The 21,716-nt window shown below is 45.1% G+C and overlaps 1 protein-coding gene across 5 annotated transcripts in view; it reads left to right on the top strand.

The window, feature by feature from the left end:
• Positions 1–21,716, top strand: part of dapp1 (dual adaptor of phosphotyrosine and 3-phosphoinositides) — a 162,855-nt gene that overhangs the window by 25,196 nt on the left and 115,943 nt on the right. For 4 of the 5 annotated variants that reach the window (XM_087979902.1, XM_087979901.1, XM_087979900.1 and 1 more), the window contains 8 exons: positions 4,232–4,362; positions 6,565–6,722; positions 8,208–8,564; positions 9,153–9,229; positions 15,219–15,343; positions 15,902–15,961; positions 19,694–19,799; positions 21,018–21,210. In XM_087979902.1, coding sequence (XP_087836028.1) covers positions 4,232–4,362; positions 6,565–6,722; positions 8,208–8,564; positions 9,153–9,229; positions 15,219–15,343; positions 15,902–15,961; positions 19,694–19,799; positions 21,018–21,210 — 1,207 coding nt within the window. The remainder of the gene's footprint in view (positions 1–4,231; positions 4,363–6,564; positions 6,723–8,207; positions 8,565–9,152; positions 9,230–15,218; positions 15,344–15,901; positions 15,962–19,693; positions 19,800–21,017; positions 21,211–21,716) is intronic. The other variant, XM_087979904.1, reaches the window with a different exon arrangement.

Genomic DNA, 21,716 nt, shown 5'->3' with positions numbered 1-21,716 from the left:
GCTCACTGTGTGAAATAAAAACTTCTTTTACCAATTATTTAATTTTTTATGGTTACTGACTTTCTTAACTGTGGAAGCAATTTTTTATTTATTCTTAAGCCAGAGACTGCACATTTATTTACAAGGAGTTAATTACCTCACTGACTTCAACCTTTAACCTTTTTAAATAAGAAATACTCAGTTACCTGAACAGGAGAAGGTGAAGTCACTGAGGTAATTAATGCCTTGTTAATGAGTCTGATGTCCCAAGCTGTATAAGTTCAGGAGTTATTATATGTAGAAAATGTAATTCATACTATTGTAATGAACAATACTGAACAGTTTTATTTCATTAAGATTTGCATTTACATATCTCAACTCATCTTAAAGCGTTTCACATACTGTTGATTACTTGTGGTGCAGTGGCTGTGTTAGAGGTAGACAATAGACAATAGGTGCAGGAGTAGGCCATTCTGCCCTTCGAGCCTGCACCACCATTCAATATGATCATGGCTGATCATCCTTAATCAGTATCCTGTTCCTGCCTTATCTCCATAACCCTGGATTCCACTATCTTTGAGAGCTCTATCCAACTCTTTCTTAAATGAATCCAGAGACTGGGCCTCCACTGCCCTCTGGGGCAGAGCATTCCACACAGCCACCACTCTCTGGGTGAAGAAGTTTCTCCTCATCTCTGTCCTAAATAGTCTACCCTGTATTTTTAAGCTGTGTCCTCTGGTTTGGCACTCACCCATCAGCGGAAACATGTTTCCTGCCTCCAGAGTGTCCAATCCTTTAATAATCTTATATGTCTCAATCAGATCCCCTCTCAGTCTTCTAAACTCAAGGGTATACAAGCCCAGTCGCTTCAGTCTTTCAGTGTAAGGTAATCCTGCCATTCCAGGAATTGACCTCGTGAACATACGCTGCACTCCCTCAATCGCCAGAATGTCTTTCCTCAAATTTGGAGACCAGAACTGCACACAGTACTCCACGTGTGGTCTCACCAGGGCCCTGTACAGCTGCAGAAGAACCTCTTTGCTTCTATACTCAATCCCTCTTGTTATGAAGGCCAGCATGCTATTAGCCTTCTTCACTACCTGCTGTACCTGCATGCTTACCTTCATTAACTGGTGTACAAGAACACCCAGATCTCTTTGTACTGCCCCTTTACCTAAATTGATTCCATTTAGGTAGTAATCTGCCTTCCTGTTCTTGCCACCAAAGTGGATAACCATACATTTATCCACATTAAACTTCATCTGCCATGCATCTGACCACTCACCTAACTTGTCCAGGTCACCCTGTAATCTCCTAACATCCTCATCACATTTCACCCTGCCACCCAGCTTAGTATCATCAGCAAATTTGCTAATGTTATTGCTAATACCATCTTCTATATCATTAACATATATTGTAAAAAGCTGCAGCCCCAGTACTGATCCCTGCTGTACCCCACTGGTCACTGCCTGCCATTCCAAAATGGAGCCGTTTATCACTACTCTTTGTTTCCTATCAGCCAACCAACTTTCAATCCAAGTTAGTACTTTGCCCCCAATACCATGCACCCTAATTTTGCTCACTAACCTCCTATGTGGGACTTTATCAAAAGCTTTCTGAAAGTCCAGGTACACTACATCTACTGGATCTCCCTCGTCCATCTTCAGAGTTACATCCTCAAAAAATTCCAGAAGATTAGTCAAGCATGATTTCCCCTTCATAAATCCATGCTGACTCTGACCTATCCTGTTGCTACTATCCAGATGTGTCGTAATTTCATCCTTTATAATTGACTCCAGCATCTTTCCCACCACTGAAGTCAGACTAACTGGTCTATAATTTCCTGTTTTCTCTCTCCCACCTTTCTTAAAAAGTAGTACAACATTAGCCACCCTCCAATCCGCAGGAACTGATCCCGAATCTATCGAACTCTGGAAAATAATCACCAACGCATCCACGATTTCTCAAGCCACCTTCAGTACCCTGGGATGTAGACCATCATCAGGCCCCGGGGACTTATCAACCTTCAGACCTAACAGCCTCTCCAACAGCAATTCCTGGCAAATATAAATTCCCTTAAGTTCAGGTCCTTCAGCCACTGTTACCTCAGGGAGATTGCTTGTGTCTTCCCCAGTGAACACAGATCTGAAGTACCAATTCAATTCTTCTGCCATTTCTTTGTTCCCTGTAACATATTCCCCTGTTTCTGTCTTCAAGGGCCCAATTTTGGTCTTAACCATTTTTTTGCCTTTCACATACCTAAAAAAGCTTTTACTATCCTCCTTTATATTATTGGCCAGTTTACCTTCATACCTCATTTTTTCTCTGCGTATTTCCTTCTTAGTAATCCTCTGTTGTTCTTTAAAAGCTTCCCAGTCCTCCGTTTTCCCATTTATCTTTGCTATGTTATACTTTTTCTATTTTAACTTTATATGTTTCTTAACTTCCCTCTTCAGCCACGGCCGTCCTTGCCTCCTCCTGGGATCTTTCTTCCTTTTTGGAATGAACTGATCCTGCACCTTCTGCATTATATCCAGAAATATCTGCCATTGTTCCTCCACTGTCATCCCTGCTAAGGTATTGCACCATTGAACTTTGGCCAGCTCCTCCCTCATAGCTCCATAGTTCCCTTTATTCAACAGAAACATTGTCACTTCCAATTGTACCCTCTCCCTCTCAAATTGCAGATTGAAGCTTATTGTATTATGGTATAACAATCATTTACCTTCCCGACCGGCTCTGCGCTCTGCCTTCACTTCCGCCCAACTCCCGCCGCTCTCTGATGCGAAAAGAGATAACCACTTATCTATGACCACTAGAAACATGTCTAGAGTGATGGCTCTTTGTGTGTAGAAGTGCATCAGTCATTTGAAAAAATATTTTATTGCCAACTTATATCTTTTGTCTCGCACCAATTTAAATATTGTGCATTCCTTGTGTGTTGTCGCTTTAAGGTGGGGGGGGGGTGTTCAGTTGGTATGGTCAGTGGGTTCAAACCCAAAGAGTGTGAGGAGCTGGCGTTTGCACATGGAAAACCCTTGCTCCATGGCCTGTAGCACCCTGGAGGCATAGGCCACTGGGCCTGGCCTATCATACGGCTCTTGTAGTAGATCAGCTGCTATCATCAGGTCTATGGCTTTAATTTGTAGGGTCTATGGTAAGTCAGGGGACTTATGGTAAGTCATTATTGAGGATGTTAATGAATTATTTTAATCCTGTTTCTACCGGTCCAATTGTCCTAAAGATTAACCAAAATACAGAAGGCAAGGTTACTACATGACTGCATCACCCCAGAAAGGAGTTAGTGAAAATGAAAAACTAGCCCCTGAAAACCAAAAGGTAGCCCCTGGAAATCAAAAATTAGCGTTCAAGAAAATCTCAAGTAGAGTCCTGGGAAAAAACTATTTCAACAACTGGAAGGCCGGAAGGTGACCTGGGAAGATAGATAGGTGAGTTCAGGGGTCAAGGAACAGAGAAACCCAAACTGGGAAAGGGACAGTTTTTGTGGTCACGGGGTTGACTTCCTTCCCTTTGGCCTACTCACTATATCTCAGAACATCTAGTCGGGCCTTTAAGTATACACATCAGCTAGTTAGACTGTCCTTACCTCACAGCCTGATACCTCAGGTGCCAGTAAAATTCAAAGTAGTTTGTGTTTGATAAATGCTCCTGTGAAACTGCTTGGTTAGGTTCCCCTGTTAAAGGTGCTATAGAAATGGATGTAAATTCCATTGGGAGGCAGCTCAGAGAAGGTTCACTAGATTCAGTCCATATATAGATGGTTTGTCTTATGAAGAGCAGTTTAAGCCTATGCACCCTTAGAGTGTAGAAGGATAAGAGGAGAGCTAATTCAGGTTTGTAAGGTGTTAAAGGGGATCGAGAAAGTAACGTGGAGAGGATGTTTCCTCATCTGGGGCAATCTACAATGAGAAGTCACAGTTTTAGAATAAGGGGTGTCAGATCTAAAACACAGATGCGGAGAAATTACCTCCCCCAAAGGATGGTGAATCTGAAGAATTCACTCCACCAGAGTGCAGTGGATTCTGGGACTTTGAGTCAATTTATGGAAGAGATGGACATTTTTAATCAGGAACAGGTTAAAAGGCTATGGAGAGTGGACAGGAAAGTGGAGTTGAGGCCAAAATAAGATCAGCCATGTTCGTGTTAAATAATGGAGCAGGCTTGAGGGTTTGAATGGCTCTTAGTTTGTATGTTCTTACATTATAAATGCAAGCTGTTATCTCCTTTCTAGGACGGGTCTGTTTTTACCTGTGGGGCTGGGAGTTATGGGCAACTTGGACACAGCACAAAAAGGGATGAGATCAAACCGCAGCTGGTTACTCAGCTACTTGGGAGTGAAGTCTCTCAGATTGCATGTGGGAGGTAAGTTAGGAAAACATCAAATGAAACAAATTTGGAAAGATGATAATAATGTCTGTGGTACAAGTGGGAGAAAGAACCTTGCAGGTAACTAACCTCTGGGTCTCAGAATCAGGAAATTAACCCCATACAATGCCAGAAAGATTAGATTAGACTCTCCATAGGATGGCAACAGGCGCTTCAACCCAACAAGTCCACACCGACACTCTGAAGAGTAACCCACCCAGACCCATTCCCCTAATCTATTTTTACCCCTGACTAATGCACTTATCACAATGGGCAATTTAGCACGGCCAATTCACCTGACCTGCACATCTTTGGACTGTGGGAGAAAACCAGAGCACCCGGAGGAAACCCACGCAAACACAGGGAGAATGTGCAAACTCCACACAGTCAATCGTCCGAGATTGGAATTGAACCTGGGGGTCCCTTGGCGCTGTGAGGCAGCCTGCTAACCACTGAGCCATCATGCCACCCCATGATGGCATGATCTTTCTGATGTGGAGGTGCCAGTGTTGGACTGGAGTGGACAATGTCAAAAGACACCAGGTTATAGTCATAGAACACGCAAACAGACCCTTCCAACAGGTTTTGAAATCACAAGTTTTCAGGGTGCTGCCCCTTTGAAGAATAAGAGGAGAAAGTGAGGTCTGCAGATACTGGAGATCAAAGTTGAAACTTTATTGCTGGAACAGTACAGCAGGTCAGGCAGCATCCAGGGAACAGGAGATTCGACGTTTCGGGCACAGGCCCTTCTTCAGGAATGGCCTGTGCCATTCCTGAAGAAGGGCCTGTGCCCGAAACGTCGAATCTCCTGTTCCCTGGATGCTGCCTGACCTGTTGTACTGTTCCTTTGAAGAATAAACCTGGTGGAGTATAACCCTGATGTCATGCGACTTCTGACGATTCTTCTGATTTGAGCTCATGCTTTGAGCTCCAGTCCAAACATATAAAGTGTGTCCAGCAGGCTAAGATAAAAGGTAGGGAGGAGGGACTGGGGGAGGGGCTTTGGAAATGCGATAGGTGGAGGGAGGTCAAGGTGAGGGTGATAGGCCGGAGTGGGGTGGGGGCGGAGAGGTCAGGAAGAAGATTGCAGGTTAGGAAGGTGGTGCTGAGTTCGAGGGATTTGACTGAGACAAGGTGGGGGGAGGGGAAATGAGGAAACTGGAGAAGTCTGAGTTTACTGAGGACAGATAAGAATCTGGAATTTGAGTGCAGATATCGGGGCAGAAGGCAGAAAATTTAACTGTTCACAAGCATGGAATCATGAGCAATTTAAAACAACAGGTCGGATTGAAGGGTGAAAAATATAGATTTCATTTAAGATCTGAAAAAAACTGCAGATGCTGTAAATCAGAAACAAGAACAGAAATTGCTGGAAAAGTTCAGCAGCTCTGGCAGCATCTGTGATGATCAGTCACTTGACCTGAAATGTTAACTTGGATTTCTCTCCACAGATGCTACCAGACCTGCTGAGCTTTTCCAGCAATTTCTGTTATTGTCATGGAACTCATTTATCTGGGTTACATGCCTGTACATCATACTAAAATATTATAAAATATTACCAAATTAAAATCTGTGAGCCGCAATGACCAACAGTTTGAGGTTTGTTCAACAAGGTAAAAAAACGTAGCATAATATATAATTCCAAACTTCTCGCAACTCCACAAAGAATTACTCCGTACTTGATGGCAATTGTTGATTAATGAGCAGTGTCCATCTTTCAATCCAAGCTGTCCATTACACATTGTGGTGAATCAATCCAGCAGGAACTATTTGCTGATTGCTCAGTCCCTATAAATGCAGCTGATAAGGACAGTCAGGAGTTTACGGTGGATTTACAGAGGTAGGTACAGAGCTGAAAATGTGTTGCTGGAAAAGCGCAGAAGGTCAGGCAGCATCCAAGGAACAGGAGAATCGACGTTTCGGGCATTCCTGAAGAAGGGCTTATGCCCGAAACGTCGATTCTCCTGTTCCTTGGATGCTGCCTGACCTGCTGCGCTTTTCCAGCAACACATTTTCAGCTCTGATCTCCAGCATCTGCAGTCCTCACTTTCTCCTAGAGGTAGGTACATGGCAAGGTTCTGATGAGGAGTTACCCCGAACTTGAAAAGTTATCTCTGCTTTCTTCCCACAGATGCTGCTAGACCTCTGAGCTTCTCCAACAATTTCTATTTTAGTTTCATGGTACATTGTGTTTTCTAGCTATCATACGTTGGTCCTAGTAGCAACATCTGGTAAAATCTACTCTTTCGGTGGTATGGAGAAAGCACCGGTGGGAAATGGAAAGCATAGTCATCAGGTGGTACCCAGTCCTGTGAAGTTCTTAATCAGCATACCTCATGACACAGGACGTGTTCATGGTAAGGAGGAACTTTTTCATTGTTGAACGTTAACCTGGAAAATGTGGGGATTTAGCTCTGGTCATTGGGGCCTCTTCTCCCCACTATCCTCTCGATGGTTAATGAACTGTGACGGCTTCACATTATGTCTATGGGAGAGGTACTCAGGCACGTAATTGGCCAATGACTATGGGTGTCCCATTCGAGTAAGGATCCTGGAAGGTGGAAAGTCTCCATTCCCGGCCGAGAGCTATTGGCCAATTAGAGGCCAGCAGAGGAGAATGCTGATGGCAGTTTCTCTGTAATGGTCTGAGACTCACTGGTTCATCAGAGACTTGTGATTGAGAATAGGTTGGAATCAGGAATAGGGATGAAGAGGGAGGGAAGGTGGAGTATTGGTCCCCATCCAACCCTAACTTAATTGCAGACACATTTCCCATTTCTGGGATTCTGATGAGGATACTCCTACCTGTTTCTACTGCCCCTCCCCTTATGCTTCTTCCCTTCTGCTCATGATATTATCTCACCCTGAGGTTTTGGGGTGGAGTCTACTAAATTCAGCCACAGTCTTCTCAACGGCTGGGAGAGCATCCATTGCATTGAAAAACAGCGTCCTTAAATCTTACTTCGACAGAGCCTTCCCATCCCATATCCTGGAATTCCCTCCCTCAGGGCTGTGGGTGTCCATGTTACCCTCAGACTGCAGTAGTTTAGGAAGGCAGCTCACCACCACCTTCCCAGGAGCAATTAGAGACAGGCAGTAAATGCTGGTGGACCTAGGGACATCTACATGCCATGAACAATGTCTTAAAACCAATTTAAATAGATGATCTAGTTATGATCATCTTAGTATTTGTGGGAGCTTATGGTCCATCAATTGGCTGTCATGTTTCCTTGTTTACTACAATGACTACACTCTAAAAGAATGCCTGTGGTTGATTGTTTCGGGCTGACTAACAGAGTTGACTCTCAGGTCTTTACTTTCAACACTGGCAGAGCATACAAAACAGATGGAATATTCTTAAGGAAGGCAGTTTCCAGTGAGCCTTTCACAACCACTGGCTTCTCAAAGAGGGAGACAATAGCCTCGTGGTTTTATCACTGAACTGTTAATCCAGAGGGCCAGGCAATGATACCTTGGGACCCAGGTTCAAATCCCCCACCACAGCAGATGGTGGACTTTGAGTTCAATTGAAAAAAGCACAAATCTGGAATTAAGAGTCTAACAATCACCAGGAGTCAATGGTTGGAAAAACCCACCTGTTTCATTAATATCCTTCAGGGAAGGAAATTCCTGTCCTTACCTAGTCTGGTCTACATATGACTCCAGACTTATAGCAATATGGTTGGTTCTTAACTACCCTCTGGGTAATTACGGACGGGCAATAAATGTTGGTCTAGCCAGCGATGCTGTCATCTGTGAATGAATAAAAAGGAAAATTACTTTGGAACTTGCTGGTTGATGTGTTTTTTTTGCCAAGTCTGATCGGTTTCTATTCTTTTCAGTGACACTGAGCCAGTCTGCTTCAGAATTCGCCTCGGCACACACCAGGAGAATGACAAGAGCAGCTACAGACAAAGCCAATAATCACAAGCGGACAATTACCACACCCAGCTTCCTTCATGCAACAGACACACCGGCCAAACAGCTGAGGATCAGTGGCATAGAGGGTACGGCACCAAAGTTAACCACACAACTGCTTCCCGGTGGAACCAGGGCTCAGCACAAAACCAAAGCATACAGGAAACATCAGCATGGGAGTCAACTCCCAAAGACCAAGGTTCCATCGAGACAGAAGGCAAAGGAGAAGACAGAGCTGACCCATTCGTTCATAGCAACTGATGCAGACTCCAGCATGCAAGGTACTGAGCCCTGTAAATCCAATTGTCCAGAACCCCAGGATTCACTATGACACGTGCTGACTCCATATTAACTCGGGAACACTCCCAGTGCAGCGGCACGGTGGCTTACACGGGTGGTGGATGGGCAGGGATGGGAACAAGCCCAACTTTCTTTCCATCACACAGCTGACCAGGAATCACTCCCACTCTCGCGGCTCACCATTGACGTGTTTTGGAATGATTTGTAAGTTGATAATTGATGTGTTTGGGCCACGTAATGAATGTACCTTCCTTGGTCATCAAATCCTGGGAGCAGGACTCAAACCTGGAGGGTCCAGCTCAGAGGCAAGGACACACCCCATTGCACCCCGGTCCAGGTACACTCCGACAGTACCACAGACAGAGCGGTAGCAGTGGTGAGGTTAACATTTTCAAGTTATCGAGGGGAACTGAGTGGGTAGAGAGGAAATATTTCACTGGTTGCTGCATCTCCTATATTATAACAGTGACTGCACTTCAAATATTAGTTTTTGGCTGCAGAAGTCCTTGGGCAGGGCTGAGGAGGTCATGAAAGGTGCTATATAAATACAAGATTTTCTTTATTCACAGATTGCATAATGCAGCCAACAATCAAAAGAATTTTTGCAGGAGCTAACCAAGGATTTGCATTGTGTCATGTTGAAGTGGTAAGAAACTCAGCATTTTTCAACATCTTCACTACTGTATTGTATTCTGCAGGAGTTCTCTGTGTAGTCTGCAACCAATTTCCCAGTACAGTCCCTTTAGAGCACAGTTAGCTCTGTTGGCTGGATGGCTGGTTGGTTAGGCAGAGTGATACTGACACTGAAGGTTCAAACCCCTCACTGTCTGTGGTTACCATGAAGATCTCGCCATCAGCCACCTCCCTCTCGTAAGAAAAGTGGCTTTTTACAGTTCATTCCATCAGTGACTTCAACAACAGCACCTTACATTTGTGTAGCACTTTTGATGGAATGAAACATGTCATTTCACAAGAGTATTATGAAATGAAGTGTCACACTGAGCTCAGAAGGTATTAAATCAGATGACCTAAGCTTGCCAAAGAGGTAGGTTTTAAAGAAGAAAAAGAGAGCGATACAGAGATAGCGATGGAGTGAGTCAAAGAGATAGAGAGAGAAAGAGACGGAAAGAGAGAGAGAGAGTCAGAGAAGGATAGAGAGACAGAAAGAGAGTCAGAGAGAGAAAGACAGAGAGTCAGAGAGAGGTAGAAGGAGAGAGACAGAGTCAGAGAGAGATAGAGAGACAGAGAATGAGAATCAGAGAGTCAGAGAGAGATAGAGAGTTAGAGAGAGATAGAGAGGTAGAGAGAAAGAGTCAGAGAGAGGTTGAGAGACAGAGAGAGAGAGACAGAGAGGGTTGGGTTGGGTTGGAATTCCAGATTTTGGAGTTGGGCCAATGTTCGTTGAAGTTGGACAAAGCGGGGACAATTCAAGGATCTGGATATCTTTGAGGGTTTTAGGTTTGGAGGTGATAACAGCGACAATGAGGACTGAGGCCCTGGAGGGGATACTGCCTGATGGAGGGGTGAGCACAGGAGAAGCTGTGTATGGGACTTCAACCAATTCAGACCAGGGCAGGAGAGGTTTGAACAATCTCAAGTTCAAATGGAACACAGTGGCTAGTTACAACAAAAGCAAAAATTTTGCAAAGGCAGAGTGTTGAGCAAGTGATGCCTTATCTGATAGTCCCCACAGCTGAATGAACATCATTGCAATCAGTGGGTAAACATGAGCAATATCTGTGCTGCCAACATGGAGACTTGCTCACCAGAAGTTCCAATTGGAAAAAATTGTTGGCCATTAAATGTATTAATAATAAGTTTAATGGCTATGTCATAGATGGAAGAGTCATAGGTTTGTGTGTGTGTGTTTGCAATTTATTGTGAATAAAACCAAGGAAGAAACCACTTGGACTCAGTAAGGACTGCATATGCTGGAAACCAGAGTCATTCGATGTGAAGCTGGAAGAGCACAGCAGGCCAGACAGCATCAGGGGAGCAGCAAAGTCAACGTATCAGACCAAAAATCTTTATTAGGTTTCACCCTAAAACATTGACTTTCCTGTTCCCCAGATGCTGTCTGACCTGCTGTGCTCCTCCAGCTCCACATCTATTGACTCTAGAAACAAGCCATTGTCTTATCGGCAAATCTATACAACTCCCTCAGTGTCACTGAGCAGTGTTTTGGTACAAAAACGAAGAATTGTGGATCCTGGAAATCTGGAAACAGAAACAGAAATTGCTGGCAAAACTCAGACTATGTGGAAACATCTGTGGAGAGGCATATGAAGAAGGGTCACTGAACCCAGAACAACTCTGCTTTCTCTCCACAGATGCTGCCATACTTGTTTGAGTTTTTCCAGCAATTTCTGTTAATGTTTTGGTACAAATTGTGCCATCGTACAAATCATGATGTTGCTGTGGTTCTGTTCGCCGAGCTGGAAGTTTTTGTTGCAGACGTTTCGTCCCCTGTCTAGGTGACATCCTCAGTGCTTGGGAGCCTCCTGTGAAGCGCTTCTGTGGTGTTTCCTCCGGCATTTATAGTGGTCTGTCCCTGCCGCTTCCGGTTGTCAGTTTCAGCTGTCCGCTGTAGTGGCCGGTATATTGGGTCCAGGTCGATGTGTTTGTTGATGGAGTTTGTGGATGAGTGCCATGCTTCTAGGAATTCCCTGGCTGTTCTTTGTTTGGCTTGCCCTATAATGGTAGTGTTGTCCCAGTCAAATTCATGTTGCTTGTCGTCTACGTGTGTGGCTACTAGGGATAGCTGGTCGTGTCGTTTCGTGGCTAGTTGGTGTTCATGGATGCGGATCGTTAGCTGTTTTTCTGTTTGTCCTCATCCACAAACTCCATCAACAAACACATCGACCTGGACCCAATATACCGGCCACTACAGCGGACAGCTGAAACTGACAACCGGAAGCGGCAGGGATAGGCCACTATAAATGCCGGAGGAAACACCACAGAAGCGCTTCACAGGAGGCTCCCAAGCACTGAGGATGTCACCTAGACAGGGGACGAAACGTTTGCAACAAAAACTTCCAGCTCGGCGAACAGAACCACAGCAACGAGCACCCGAGCTACAAATCTTCTCACAAACTTTGAAAATCATGATGTTTTCAGCCTTTTTACACTTCACAAGGAAATGATATTGTTTAATTTGTGCATTAACTTTAACCTCCTGTTTGTGGTGCAGCTCATCGGCTTCCTGAAGAGACTAACAGCAGCACCTTATGCTAACAATGACAAGGTGTACTTATACTGCGGCTTTGAAACAGTAAAGTGTCTCAATTGTTTTTACATAAGTGATTATCAAATAAAACTTGACACAGCATCACAAAGAAAAAGACATCTGGGTGGGTATATGAATAGGGACATTTTGGAGGGGTATGGGCAAAGTGCTGGCAAATGGGACTAGATTGGGTTGGGATGGACGGGTTGGACTGAAGGGTCTGTTTCCATGCTGTACATCTCTATGATTCTATGATGGAGGTGAACAGACACTTATCCACAGGAGTAGACTTTAAAGAATGTCTAATGAGAAGACAGTGAGATGCAAAGTGGTTTAGGGAGAGAATTTCAGAACTTCAGGTCCATGCACTTGATGTCACAACCACCAGATACACAACGTTGGACATGAGGGTGCACTAGAGACCAGAGTGTGAAGGGTATATGAATATCAGAGGGTTGTCGGGTTGGAGGAGGTCGCCATATTTGTAATTTTACACAGAATTGTTTACCACACAGAAGGGGGCCATTTGGCCTATTGTGTCTGAGCTAAGCTCTCTGAGGGAGGAATTCACCTAACTCTCTATTCATTCTTCCTTCTCAGAAAATGTAGACACCCAATTTTGTAGGCTTCATTATTTTTAGACCAATTATATTGTTTTATGTCCATCACCCTCCTGAAGAAAGAATACTTAAGCATGAGAAAGAAATAGAGGAACAATGGAGAGCTGTGTTGGGTGAATTAGAATCAAATCAGATAGAGAGGAGGGAAAAGTACGTTTGGATTAAGAGAGGGGGATGAAAGTGGTGGAAAGGAAACAAATGTCTGTCAGAGCAATTTACTGAATTAACTCCACAGGAGACTGGTACCCTGTCACCAAGTCACCCTTTATTCACATGTGAGGAGTACTTAACACTGATCCAGCTCCCTCAGAGCCAGCTCTTAAAATGAGCAGAACCCCTGACACTCCTGTTTATCTTTTTTTTTAACAGAAGCCAGTATCCTATCACCCATTATTTACACGGGGAGAGTCCTTGACACTGATCCAGTTCCCTCAGAGCCAGCTCTCAGAGTGAACAGAAGGCCGGTTTCTTTTTCTTTCTCTTTCTTTACCTCCATACGACTGCCTAAGTGCGGTAGTGCTTATTTATCCCCCAGCACCCGTGGTGTGTGTGAGCAGGTGTGAGACACAGTGAGAGACGCAAGGTGCACGTATCTTTATTCAGTTTCCACCACCAGGAAGAAAGGAAACACCCGAGTGGCCAGTGACAAGCAGCGCACTTCACATCAAAGGGCAGTGCTGTGTGATCAACTAGTGAAGGGGAGGGCAGGGACTAAATCAAAATAGAGTTGGAGGGGGAAATAATGCACTCCACTCCCTGCAGCGCCCACCTCTCCCTGAACAACTCCAGGGTGTTGGTGGACACCATTGATGTGCTCCTTTTCCAGAGACACCCAGGCTCTAACGTAACCGCGGAAGAGGGGCAGGCAGTCGGCCCTAACGACCCCCTCCACGGCCCGCTGCCTGGACCTGTTGATGGCCAGTTTGACGAGACCCAGGAGCAGACCCACGAGGAGGTCTTCAGACCTGCACTCCCTCCTCCGTACCGGATGCCCGAAGATCGGGAGCATGGGACTGAAGTGCAACCAAAAGCAGAGGAGGAGGTTTTTGAGAAAATCAAAAAGGGAGTGCAAACGCCCACACCCAATATATACATGGTCCACGGACTCCACAGCACCACAGAAAAAGCAGTTGGGCTGGGAGGAACCCCTGTTTATTTATTTATTTTTTTCTTTTTTCCTTTTTTATTTAACCCCCACACTACCGCCTAAGTGCGGTAGTGCTTATTTTTTCCCCAGCACCCATGGTGTGTGTGTGCAGGTGTGAGACACAGTGAGAGACACAAAGTGCACAAATCTTTATTCAATTTCCACCACCAGGAAGATAGGAAAACACCCAGGTGGCCAGTGACAAGCACTGCCCTTCACATCAAAGGGCAGTGCTGTGTGATCAAAACAGTGAAGGGGAGGGGAGGGACTAAATCAAAATAGAGTTGGAGGGAGAAATGATGCACTCCACTCCCTGCAGCGCCCACCTCTCCCTGAACAACTCCAGGGTGCTGGTGGACACCGCGTGCTCCTTCTCCAAGGACACCCGGGCCCTAACGTAACCGCGGAAGAGGGCCAGGCAGTCGGCCCTAATGACCCCCTCCACGGCCCGCTGCCTCGACCTGTTGATGGCCAGTTTGGCCAGGCCCAGGAGCAGACCCACGAGGAGGTCTTCAGACCTGCCCTCCTTCCTCCGTACCGGGTGCCCGAAGATCAGGAGCGTGGGACTGAAGTGCAACCAAAAACAGAGGAGGAGGTTTTTGAGAAAATCAAAAAGGGAGTGCAAACGCCCACACCCAATATATACATGGTCCACGGACTCCACAGCACCACAGAACAAGCAGTTGGGCTGGGAGGAACCCCTGTTTATTTTTATTTTTTTTACTACTACCTGACAGTGGTAGCGCTACAACCTCTGTTTATATATTTTTTTCTTTTTTTCTTTCTTTTTCTTTTTTTTTCTTTTTTCTTTTTTTCATTTTTCTTTTTAACCCCACACTACCGCACGTGCTTATTTTATCCCCAGTACCCATGGTGTGTGTGTGCAGGTGTGAGACACAGTGAAAGGCACAAAGTGCACGAATCTTTATTCAATTTCCACCACCAGGAAGATAGGAAAACACCCGAGTGGCCAGTGACAAACACTGCCCTTCACATCAAAGGGCAGTGCTGTGTGATCAAAACAGTGAGGGGAGGGTAGGGACGAAATCAAAATAGACTTGGAGGGAGAAATGATGCACTCCACTCCTTGTGGCGAACCCCTGTTTATATCTGTCAGCCAGGGCTCCCTGATTGGGCTATTAATCTGATCCAATCAGGGAACTCGTATTCTATGAAGTCGACCTGGCTGACCCCATTACAATCATTGCATTTATCAGCTATAGGAACAAAACTCTCTAGTTTGAGCTGGTCCCATAATGAGTTTGAGAGGTTGAATGGAATTCTAAGAACATAAATCTCATCATTTTGAAGATTCCATATGCTGTTAAGAGCCAGCCTAACTTTCTGCAGTGAGTTTAACAAGCAAGTAGTTTAAAAATGTAGCAGTTGTTCGGAAATGGCAGGGAGGTTGATGGTGAGCTCCTAGTTTTGTGAGGTAACAGCAGAACGACTGAAATTGTCCAGCAACCTGTGACCTCTCACAATTCACAGAGAAACTCTTCTCAATAAAAGTTAGTAGACTATTTATGCATTAATAACAACAGGTACCTTTAACCTATTTCCACAACAAATTCAAGGTCAGTGTCTCATGTCAGTGATCTGCCCAGTCAAATATAATCCTTCATCTTTTCTTTAACTATAGGATTCAGTTCCCTCTGACTATGAATCTCCATTCCTCGCTCTGAAGAGAATTGTTACCGTTGAAGATTCCCTCCTGGACAGATGGAGTGCAACAGACGATGAAGAACTGTGGGAAGACACAAAAGAGTTAATATGTATTTCTTTATCAATGTTAACTTTGATTTTCATTGTTTTCAATGGACTCCCCACCTCAAGGAAAAGACCTTGTCTATTTATCCTATCCATGCCCTTCATGATTTTATAAGATCACCCCTCAGCCTCCAACGCTTCAGGGAAAACAGCCCCAGCCTATTCAACCTCTCCCTATAGCTCAAACCCTCCATGCCTGGCAACATCCTTTTAAATCTTTTCTGAACCCCTTCATATTTAACAACATGTTGTTGCTTCACTGTCACTGGGTCAAAATCCTGAATTCCCTCCCTAAGAGCATTGTGGGTCTACCTACAGCACATGGAGTGCAGCGGTTCCAGAAGGCAGCTCACCCCCACCTTCTCAAGGGGCAACTAGGGATGGGCAATAAATGGTAAGCCCAGCCAAAGACACGAACGTCTGTGAAAAACCTTTTAAAAAATGAATTACTTTGGATGATTAAATGCTCTTTTTACTATTTGTATTTCAGTTTGAAGAGTAAATGTTAAAATAAATGTAAGATATTCTTTAAAAATTATGTTTACTTTTCAACAGGGAAATTGATCTTCTCTTTTCTTCTGCTGCATCCCTGAATGGAAGTTTCCTGGAAACAAGGTGAGTTCAGGTATGTCAGAGTGTCCAGGCTGGGGCTGATGGTTCAAGGTGGGAGGGATTGGCAGGCTTGTGGTATAGACAGTAAGAACAATCAGGGAGGAAGTGAGCACTGCAGATGCTGGAGATCAGAATCTTAGAGTGTGGTGCTGGAAAAGCACAGCCGGTCAGGCAGCATCCGAGGAGCAGGAGAATCGACATTTCGGGCATAAGCTCTTCATCAGGAATGAGGGGGTGGCCTAAGGGGGCTGAGAGATAAATGGGAGAGGGGGTGGGACTGGCAGGTGGGTAGCTGGGAATGCGATAGGCAGATGGAGGTGGGGCTGAAGGTGATAGGTCAGAGAGGAGGGTGGAGTGGATATTTGGGAAGGAAGATGGACAGGTAGGACAGTTCAAGAAGGCAGTGCCAAGTTGGGATCAAGGTGGATTTCACCAGTTTCCTCATTTCCCCTCCTCCCACCTTATCCCAGATCCAACCTTCCAACTCGGCACTGCCCTCATGAACTGTCCTACCTGTCCATCGTCTTTCCCACCTATCCACTCCACCCTCCCCTCCGTCCTATCACCTTCAGCCCCCACCTTCATCCACCTATCGCATTCCCAGCTATCCACCTGCCAGCCCCACCCCCCTTTCCATTTATCTCTCAGCCCCCATGGGCCACCTCATTCCTGATGATGGGCTTATGCTCGAAACGTCGATTCTCCTGCTCCTCAGATGCTGCCTGACCTGCTGTGCTTTTCCAGCATCACACTCTTTGAAGTAAGAACAATCAGATAAATTCTGTGACTTTGCCATAGTGGAGCCAGGGAGTGAGAGTTGGTGAAGGAGATCCATCATTGCCGTTGTTGCTTCAAACTCTCCTCCATTTAAACCATTGCATTCAATGCTGGGCACTGCAGCTCATAAAGGATGTGTTATCTTTGGAGGGCGTGCAACACAAAGTCGCTGAATGGTGCCAAGGCTAAAACAGATTGGATAGACCAGATCTGTACTCTCGTTACAGAAGATTATGGAGTGATCTTATTGTGGTGGAGGCAGGTTCAACTGAAACATGCAATGGATGGTTTCCTTGACAGTGATATGGGGAAAAGGCAGGAGATTGGCACTAGATAATACAAGTGGCCTCTTTCACCTTAATAATTCTGTCTTTCTGTAAATGAGGTGTTTACGATGAATAAGAGTGGTGATAGGGTTGGTAGAGAGAAACAACTCTATATAACAACATTCTAACAGCTTTCTTATTTGATTGAGCCCCCATACACCATCTTAAACATTCACCACCTACACTGCCAACCCACAGCAGTAACAGTGTATACCTTCGACACAATGCATTGCAGGAACTCAGTAAGCTTTCTCCAAAAACTCTTTCCAATTCGGTGACTGCTACCCTCTAGAAAGACAAGGGCAGCAGATACATGGAAACACCACCATCTCCAAGTCATTCACTGCCCTCACTTGGAAAAACATTGTGGTTCCTTCACTATCTCTGAAATTCACTCCCTCACAGCACTGTGACTCTACACCATAAGATCATACGTCTATGAGGCATCGGAGCAGAAATTAGGCCATTCAGCCCATCGCGTCCGCTCCATCATTCAATCATGGCTGATCAGTTTCTCAACCCCATTCTCCTGCTTTCTCTCTGTAACCCTTGATCCCCTTTACAATCAAGAACCGATCAATCCCTGTTATAAATATACTCAATGCCCTGGCCTCCACAGCCTTCTGTGGCAGTGAATTCCATAGATGCCCCACTCTCTGGCTGAAGACGTTTCTCCTTATCTCCATTCTGAAAGTGCTTCCCTGCTTTTATAAACACCACAACGAAGATGCTTCTTGCACCTTATCTGGGGTAGTTAGGGGTGAATAATAAATGCAGGAATAAGCAATGATGCCTTTGTCTCAAGAATGAATAAAGAAAGGTCCAGAGCAGAGAAGGTAGGATAATTCAAATTACAGCCTGGCTGTTCAGGACTTGCTCAGCCCAAGGACAGTGGAAATCTGGAACTTTCCTCCCAAAAGGTCGAGAGGCTAATTGAACATTTGAAAGCTAAGATTGGTAGAATTTTGTTGGACAGGGATTTAAAGGATTCCAGATCAAACGCAGGAGTTAAGATTGTGGGTGGCACAGTGGCACAGTGGTTAGCACTGCTGCCTCACAGTATCAGAGACTCGGGTTCAATTCCTGCTTCAGGCAACTGACTGTGTGGAGTTTGCACATTCTCCCCATGTCTGCATGGGTTTCCTCCCACAGTTCAAAAAAATGTGCAGGTTAGGTGAGTTGGCCATGCTAAATTGTCCGTAGTGTTAGGTGAAGGGGTAAATATAGGGGAATGGGTCTGGGTGGGTTGCGGGTCGGTGTGGACTTGTTGGGCTGAAGGGCCTGTTTTCACACTGTAAGTAATCTAATCAAATTGTAATGCTTGAGATCAATTTCGAACTAAATAAATGATAGAGAAGGGTTGAATGGTCACTTCCAGTTTCTCTGTTGCTTACAATATTTACCCTAACTTTTATTTTATTGCTAACATTGGGCTCAAATCCAATTCAGAAGAATTTGTTGGAAATGTATTTTTCCAGCCAATCGTGGGGTCCAATTTGAAGTGTGATTGCCAGGAAGTATTCACCTATTCAGTACTCGTTACATTCGGAAACCATCAGTGTTCATCGTCAGTGTTCACCATCCCACCCTCCATGTTCATCGTCAGTGTTCACCATCCCACCCTCCATGTTCATCGTCAGTGTTCACCATCCCACCCTCCATGTTCATCGTCAGTGTTCACCATCCCACCCTCCATGTTCATCGTCAGTGTTCACCATCCCACCCTCCATGTTCATCGTCAGTGTTCACCATCCCACCCTCCATGTTCATCGTCAGTGTTCACCATCCCACCCTCCATGTTCATCGTCAGTGTTCACCATCCCACCCTCCATGTTCATCGTCAGTGTTCACCATCCCACCCTCCAGGCTGTGTGACCCCCAATCAGTGACTTCACGGCATTCCGAAGCATTTTGCAGCCAACAAAGAATTTCTGGTGCAGTTAATTTGAGCAAAGCAAGATCCCAAAAAACCCAACAATCTCATATTGACCAGATCCTTGTTATTTAGTACATAGGTTGATGGATAAATATTGGCCCAGGACTCCAATGGGAATTCTCATGGTTGCAATGAAACTTGTAAGGGAGGTGAGGGGATTTGGTTTAATGTCTCACCCGAAAGATGGTCTTCCACTACTATCGCACTCCGTCAGTGCCGCGCTGGAGGTGTCCATTTGAGGTTTGCACTTAAGTCCCTGGAGTTAGATATTAACTCCAAAGTATCCTGGACTTAATGGCATGATTGGTACCCATCAAACCACCATTGATGCCATGGTCAGCAGGCAGTGCCCTCTACGTGGTTTCTAGCAGTAGTTTCAGAGTGAGTATCATGATCTGTGCTGGTGTTAATTCAGCAGTGTGTATCATCTACAAGATGCGTCAACTTGCCAAGCCTTGATTGACAACACCTTCCAAAGTCATGACCACTTCCATCTAGACAGACAAGGGCAGCAGGTACAGGGGAACACCACCAGCTGCAAGTTCCCCTCCAAGCCACCAGTATCCTGACCTGGAAATATACCACCGTTCCTTCACTGTCACTGGGTTAATATCCTGGAATACAAAGATTTGCAACGTCTACCTAAATATATCAACTTTCATGTGAAGTTAACTTTTGATTTTGTTTTTGGAACAGCAATGATGATCATTTCAAAACCGGCCTAGAGTCCTCAGGGGTTGACATGTCAGCAGTGAGCATTTGGTTCGAGAAATTGGGGAAAAATCCAAGACTTTTACAAGAGGTAATGTTGAAGATGACACCAGTCAGACTCTGGATTCTGTGCCATGAAAGGAACAATTTGCAGGTCCAAGGGGAAAGAGGAAGAGGAGTGGGAATGGCTGATTAGCTCTTCCAGACAGCCAACACAGTCAGGATGGGCTGAATGGTTGTTTGTTCTGTTTGATGCTATAGATCAAACCAGGATTCCTTATGTGAATTTATCCTTAAACAGTGAAGGGCAATCTCTCACAGATATCAAGGCTGTAAGCTCTGGAGTTATTTAATCATAGAATCCCTACAGCATGGAAGCAGGCCATTCGGTCCATTGAGTCCACACTGACCCTCCAAAGATCATCCTACCCAGACCCACCCCTCTATTTGAGGAGAAAGTGAGGTCTGCAGATGCTGGAGATCAGAGCTGAAAATGTGTTGCTGGAAAAGCACAGCAGGTCAGGCAGCATCCAGGGAACAGGAGAATCGACGTTTCGGGCATAAGCCCTGAAGAAGGGCTTATGCCCGAAACGTCGATTCTCCTGTTCCCTGGATGCTGCCTGACCTGCTGCCCTTTTCCAGCAACACATTTTAAGCCCACCCCTCTATTTCCCATGTCTAACCCACCTAGCCTGCACATCCCTGGACTCTTTGGGCAATTTAGCATGACCAATCCACCCTAACCTGTACATCTTTGGATTGTAAGAAGAAACCGGAGCACCTAGAGGAAACCCATGAACACACAGAGAGAACGTACAAATTCCATCCAGACACTCACCTGAGGGTGGAATTGAACCCGGGTCCCTGGTGCTGTGAGGAAGCAGTGCAAACCACTGTGCCACCTTACCCTCCAAGACATATTTCTCTCCCTTGACCCCTTTGCCTCCCTCCCCTCATTTTAGATAATCCTTAGAACCTACCTCTTTGACCAGCTTTTATCCACATTACTGCAAGTGTCTCAGTGTCATATTGTGTTTGGTGCTGCTGTTTACATTAAAGGAGTCAAAGGTCATCAAGTACATACAGGAAAGTGGGACCTCACTCAGTTCAGCGATGACCTATTGAATGGCACGGCTTGTAGAGAGGGGCCGAATGGCCTACTCCTGTTCCTACTTTGTATTTTCGTATGTTTGGGCTCTGAAATGCCCAGGGACATTTTGCTACATCAAATGTATATTTTGCTATATAAATTCAGATTGTTACTCTTGATGATATGTTCCTCACGTTCCGATGTTTGTTTTCCCAATAGGTAACCAATGTGGTTGAGACAAATTTGATTCCATCGCTCCCTACGTCTCCTGTTGGTGTGGAAGCTCTTCGCGTTTATCTGGTTCTGCCTGAACTCCTCGATGTTCTGACCGAGCAGAGCAACATTGTGAAACTTGGAAATCTTCTGAGCTCAGCCACTGCATCCATTGAGGGAAGCCAACTGGAAATCCTTGGTAAGTGCAAGAGAAATTATTCACTTTCTTCTTTGAGGCTCATGGAACCCGTGAAATGATAGTGGGGTATAATAAGGAGACAGGTCCCATGTCTATCTCAGCAAGAACACAAATTGAATCTTGGGCTGTCAGCATGATTCTGAGCCACATGTTAACCTAAACCCTCTCCCTTGAAATTTCATAAAGCCTTGAACCAACCAACACAAAAACAAAATACTGCGGATTTTCAAAAATAATTTTGTGGGATATGGGCCTCACTGGTAAGGTTAGCATTTATTACACATTCCTAATGAGTTTAGATTAGAGTGGTGCTGGAAAACCACAGCAGGTCAGGCAGCATCTGAGGAGCAGGAGAATCGACGTTTCGGGCAAAAGCCCTTCACCAGGAAGGGCTTTTGACTCCTGATGAAGGACTTTTGCCTGAAACATCCATTTTCCTGTTCCTCGGATGCTGCCTGACCTGCTGTGCTTTTCCAGCACCACTCTCATCTAAACTCTGGTTTCCA

This window comes from Chiloscyllium plagiosum, unplaced genomic scaffold (assembly GCF_037043375.1).
Source record: "Chiloscyllium plagiosum isolate Xiang-an unplaced genomic scaffold, Cpla_swu_hap1 HiC_scaffold_36, whole genome shotgun sequence".
NCBI classification, from domain to species: domain Eukaryota; kingdom Metazoa; phylum Chordata; class Chondrichthyes; order Orectolobiformes; family Hemiscylliidae; genus Chiloscyllium; species Chiloscyllium plagiosum.
This window is presented reverse-complemented; position numbering and strand designations above follow the sequence as displayed.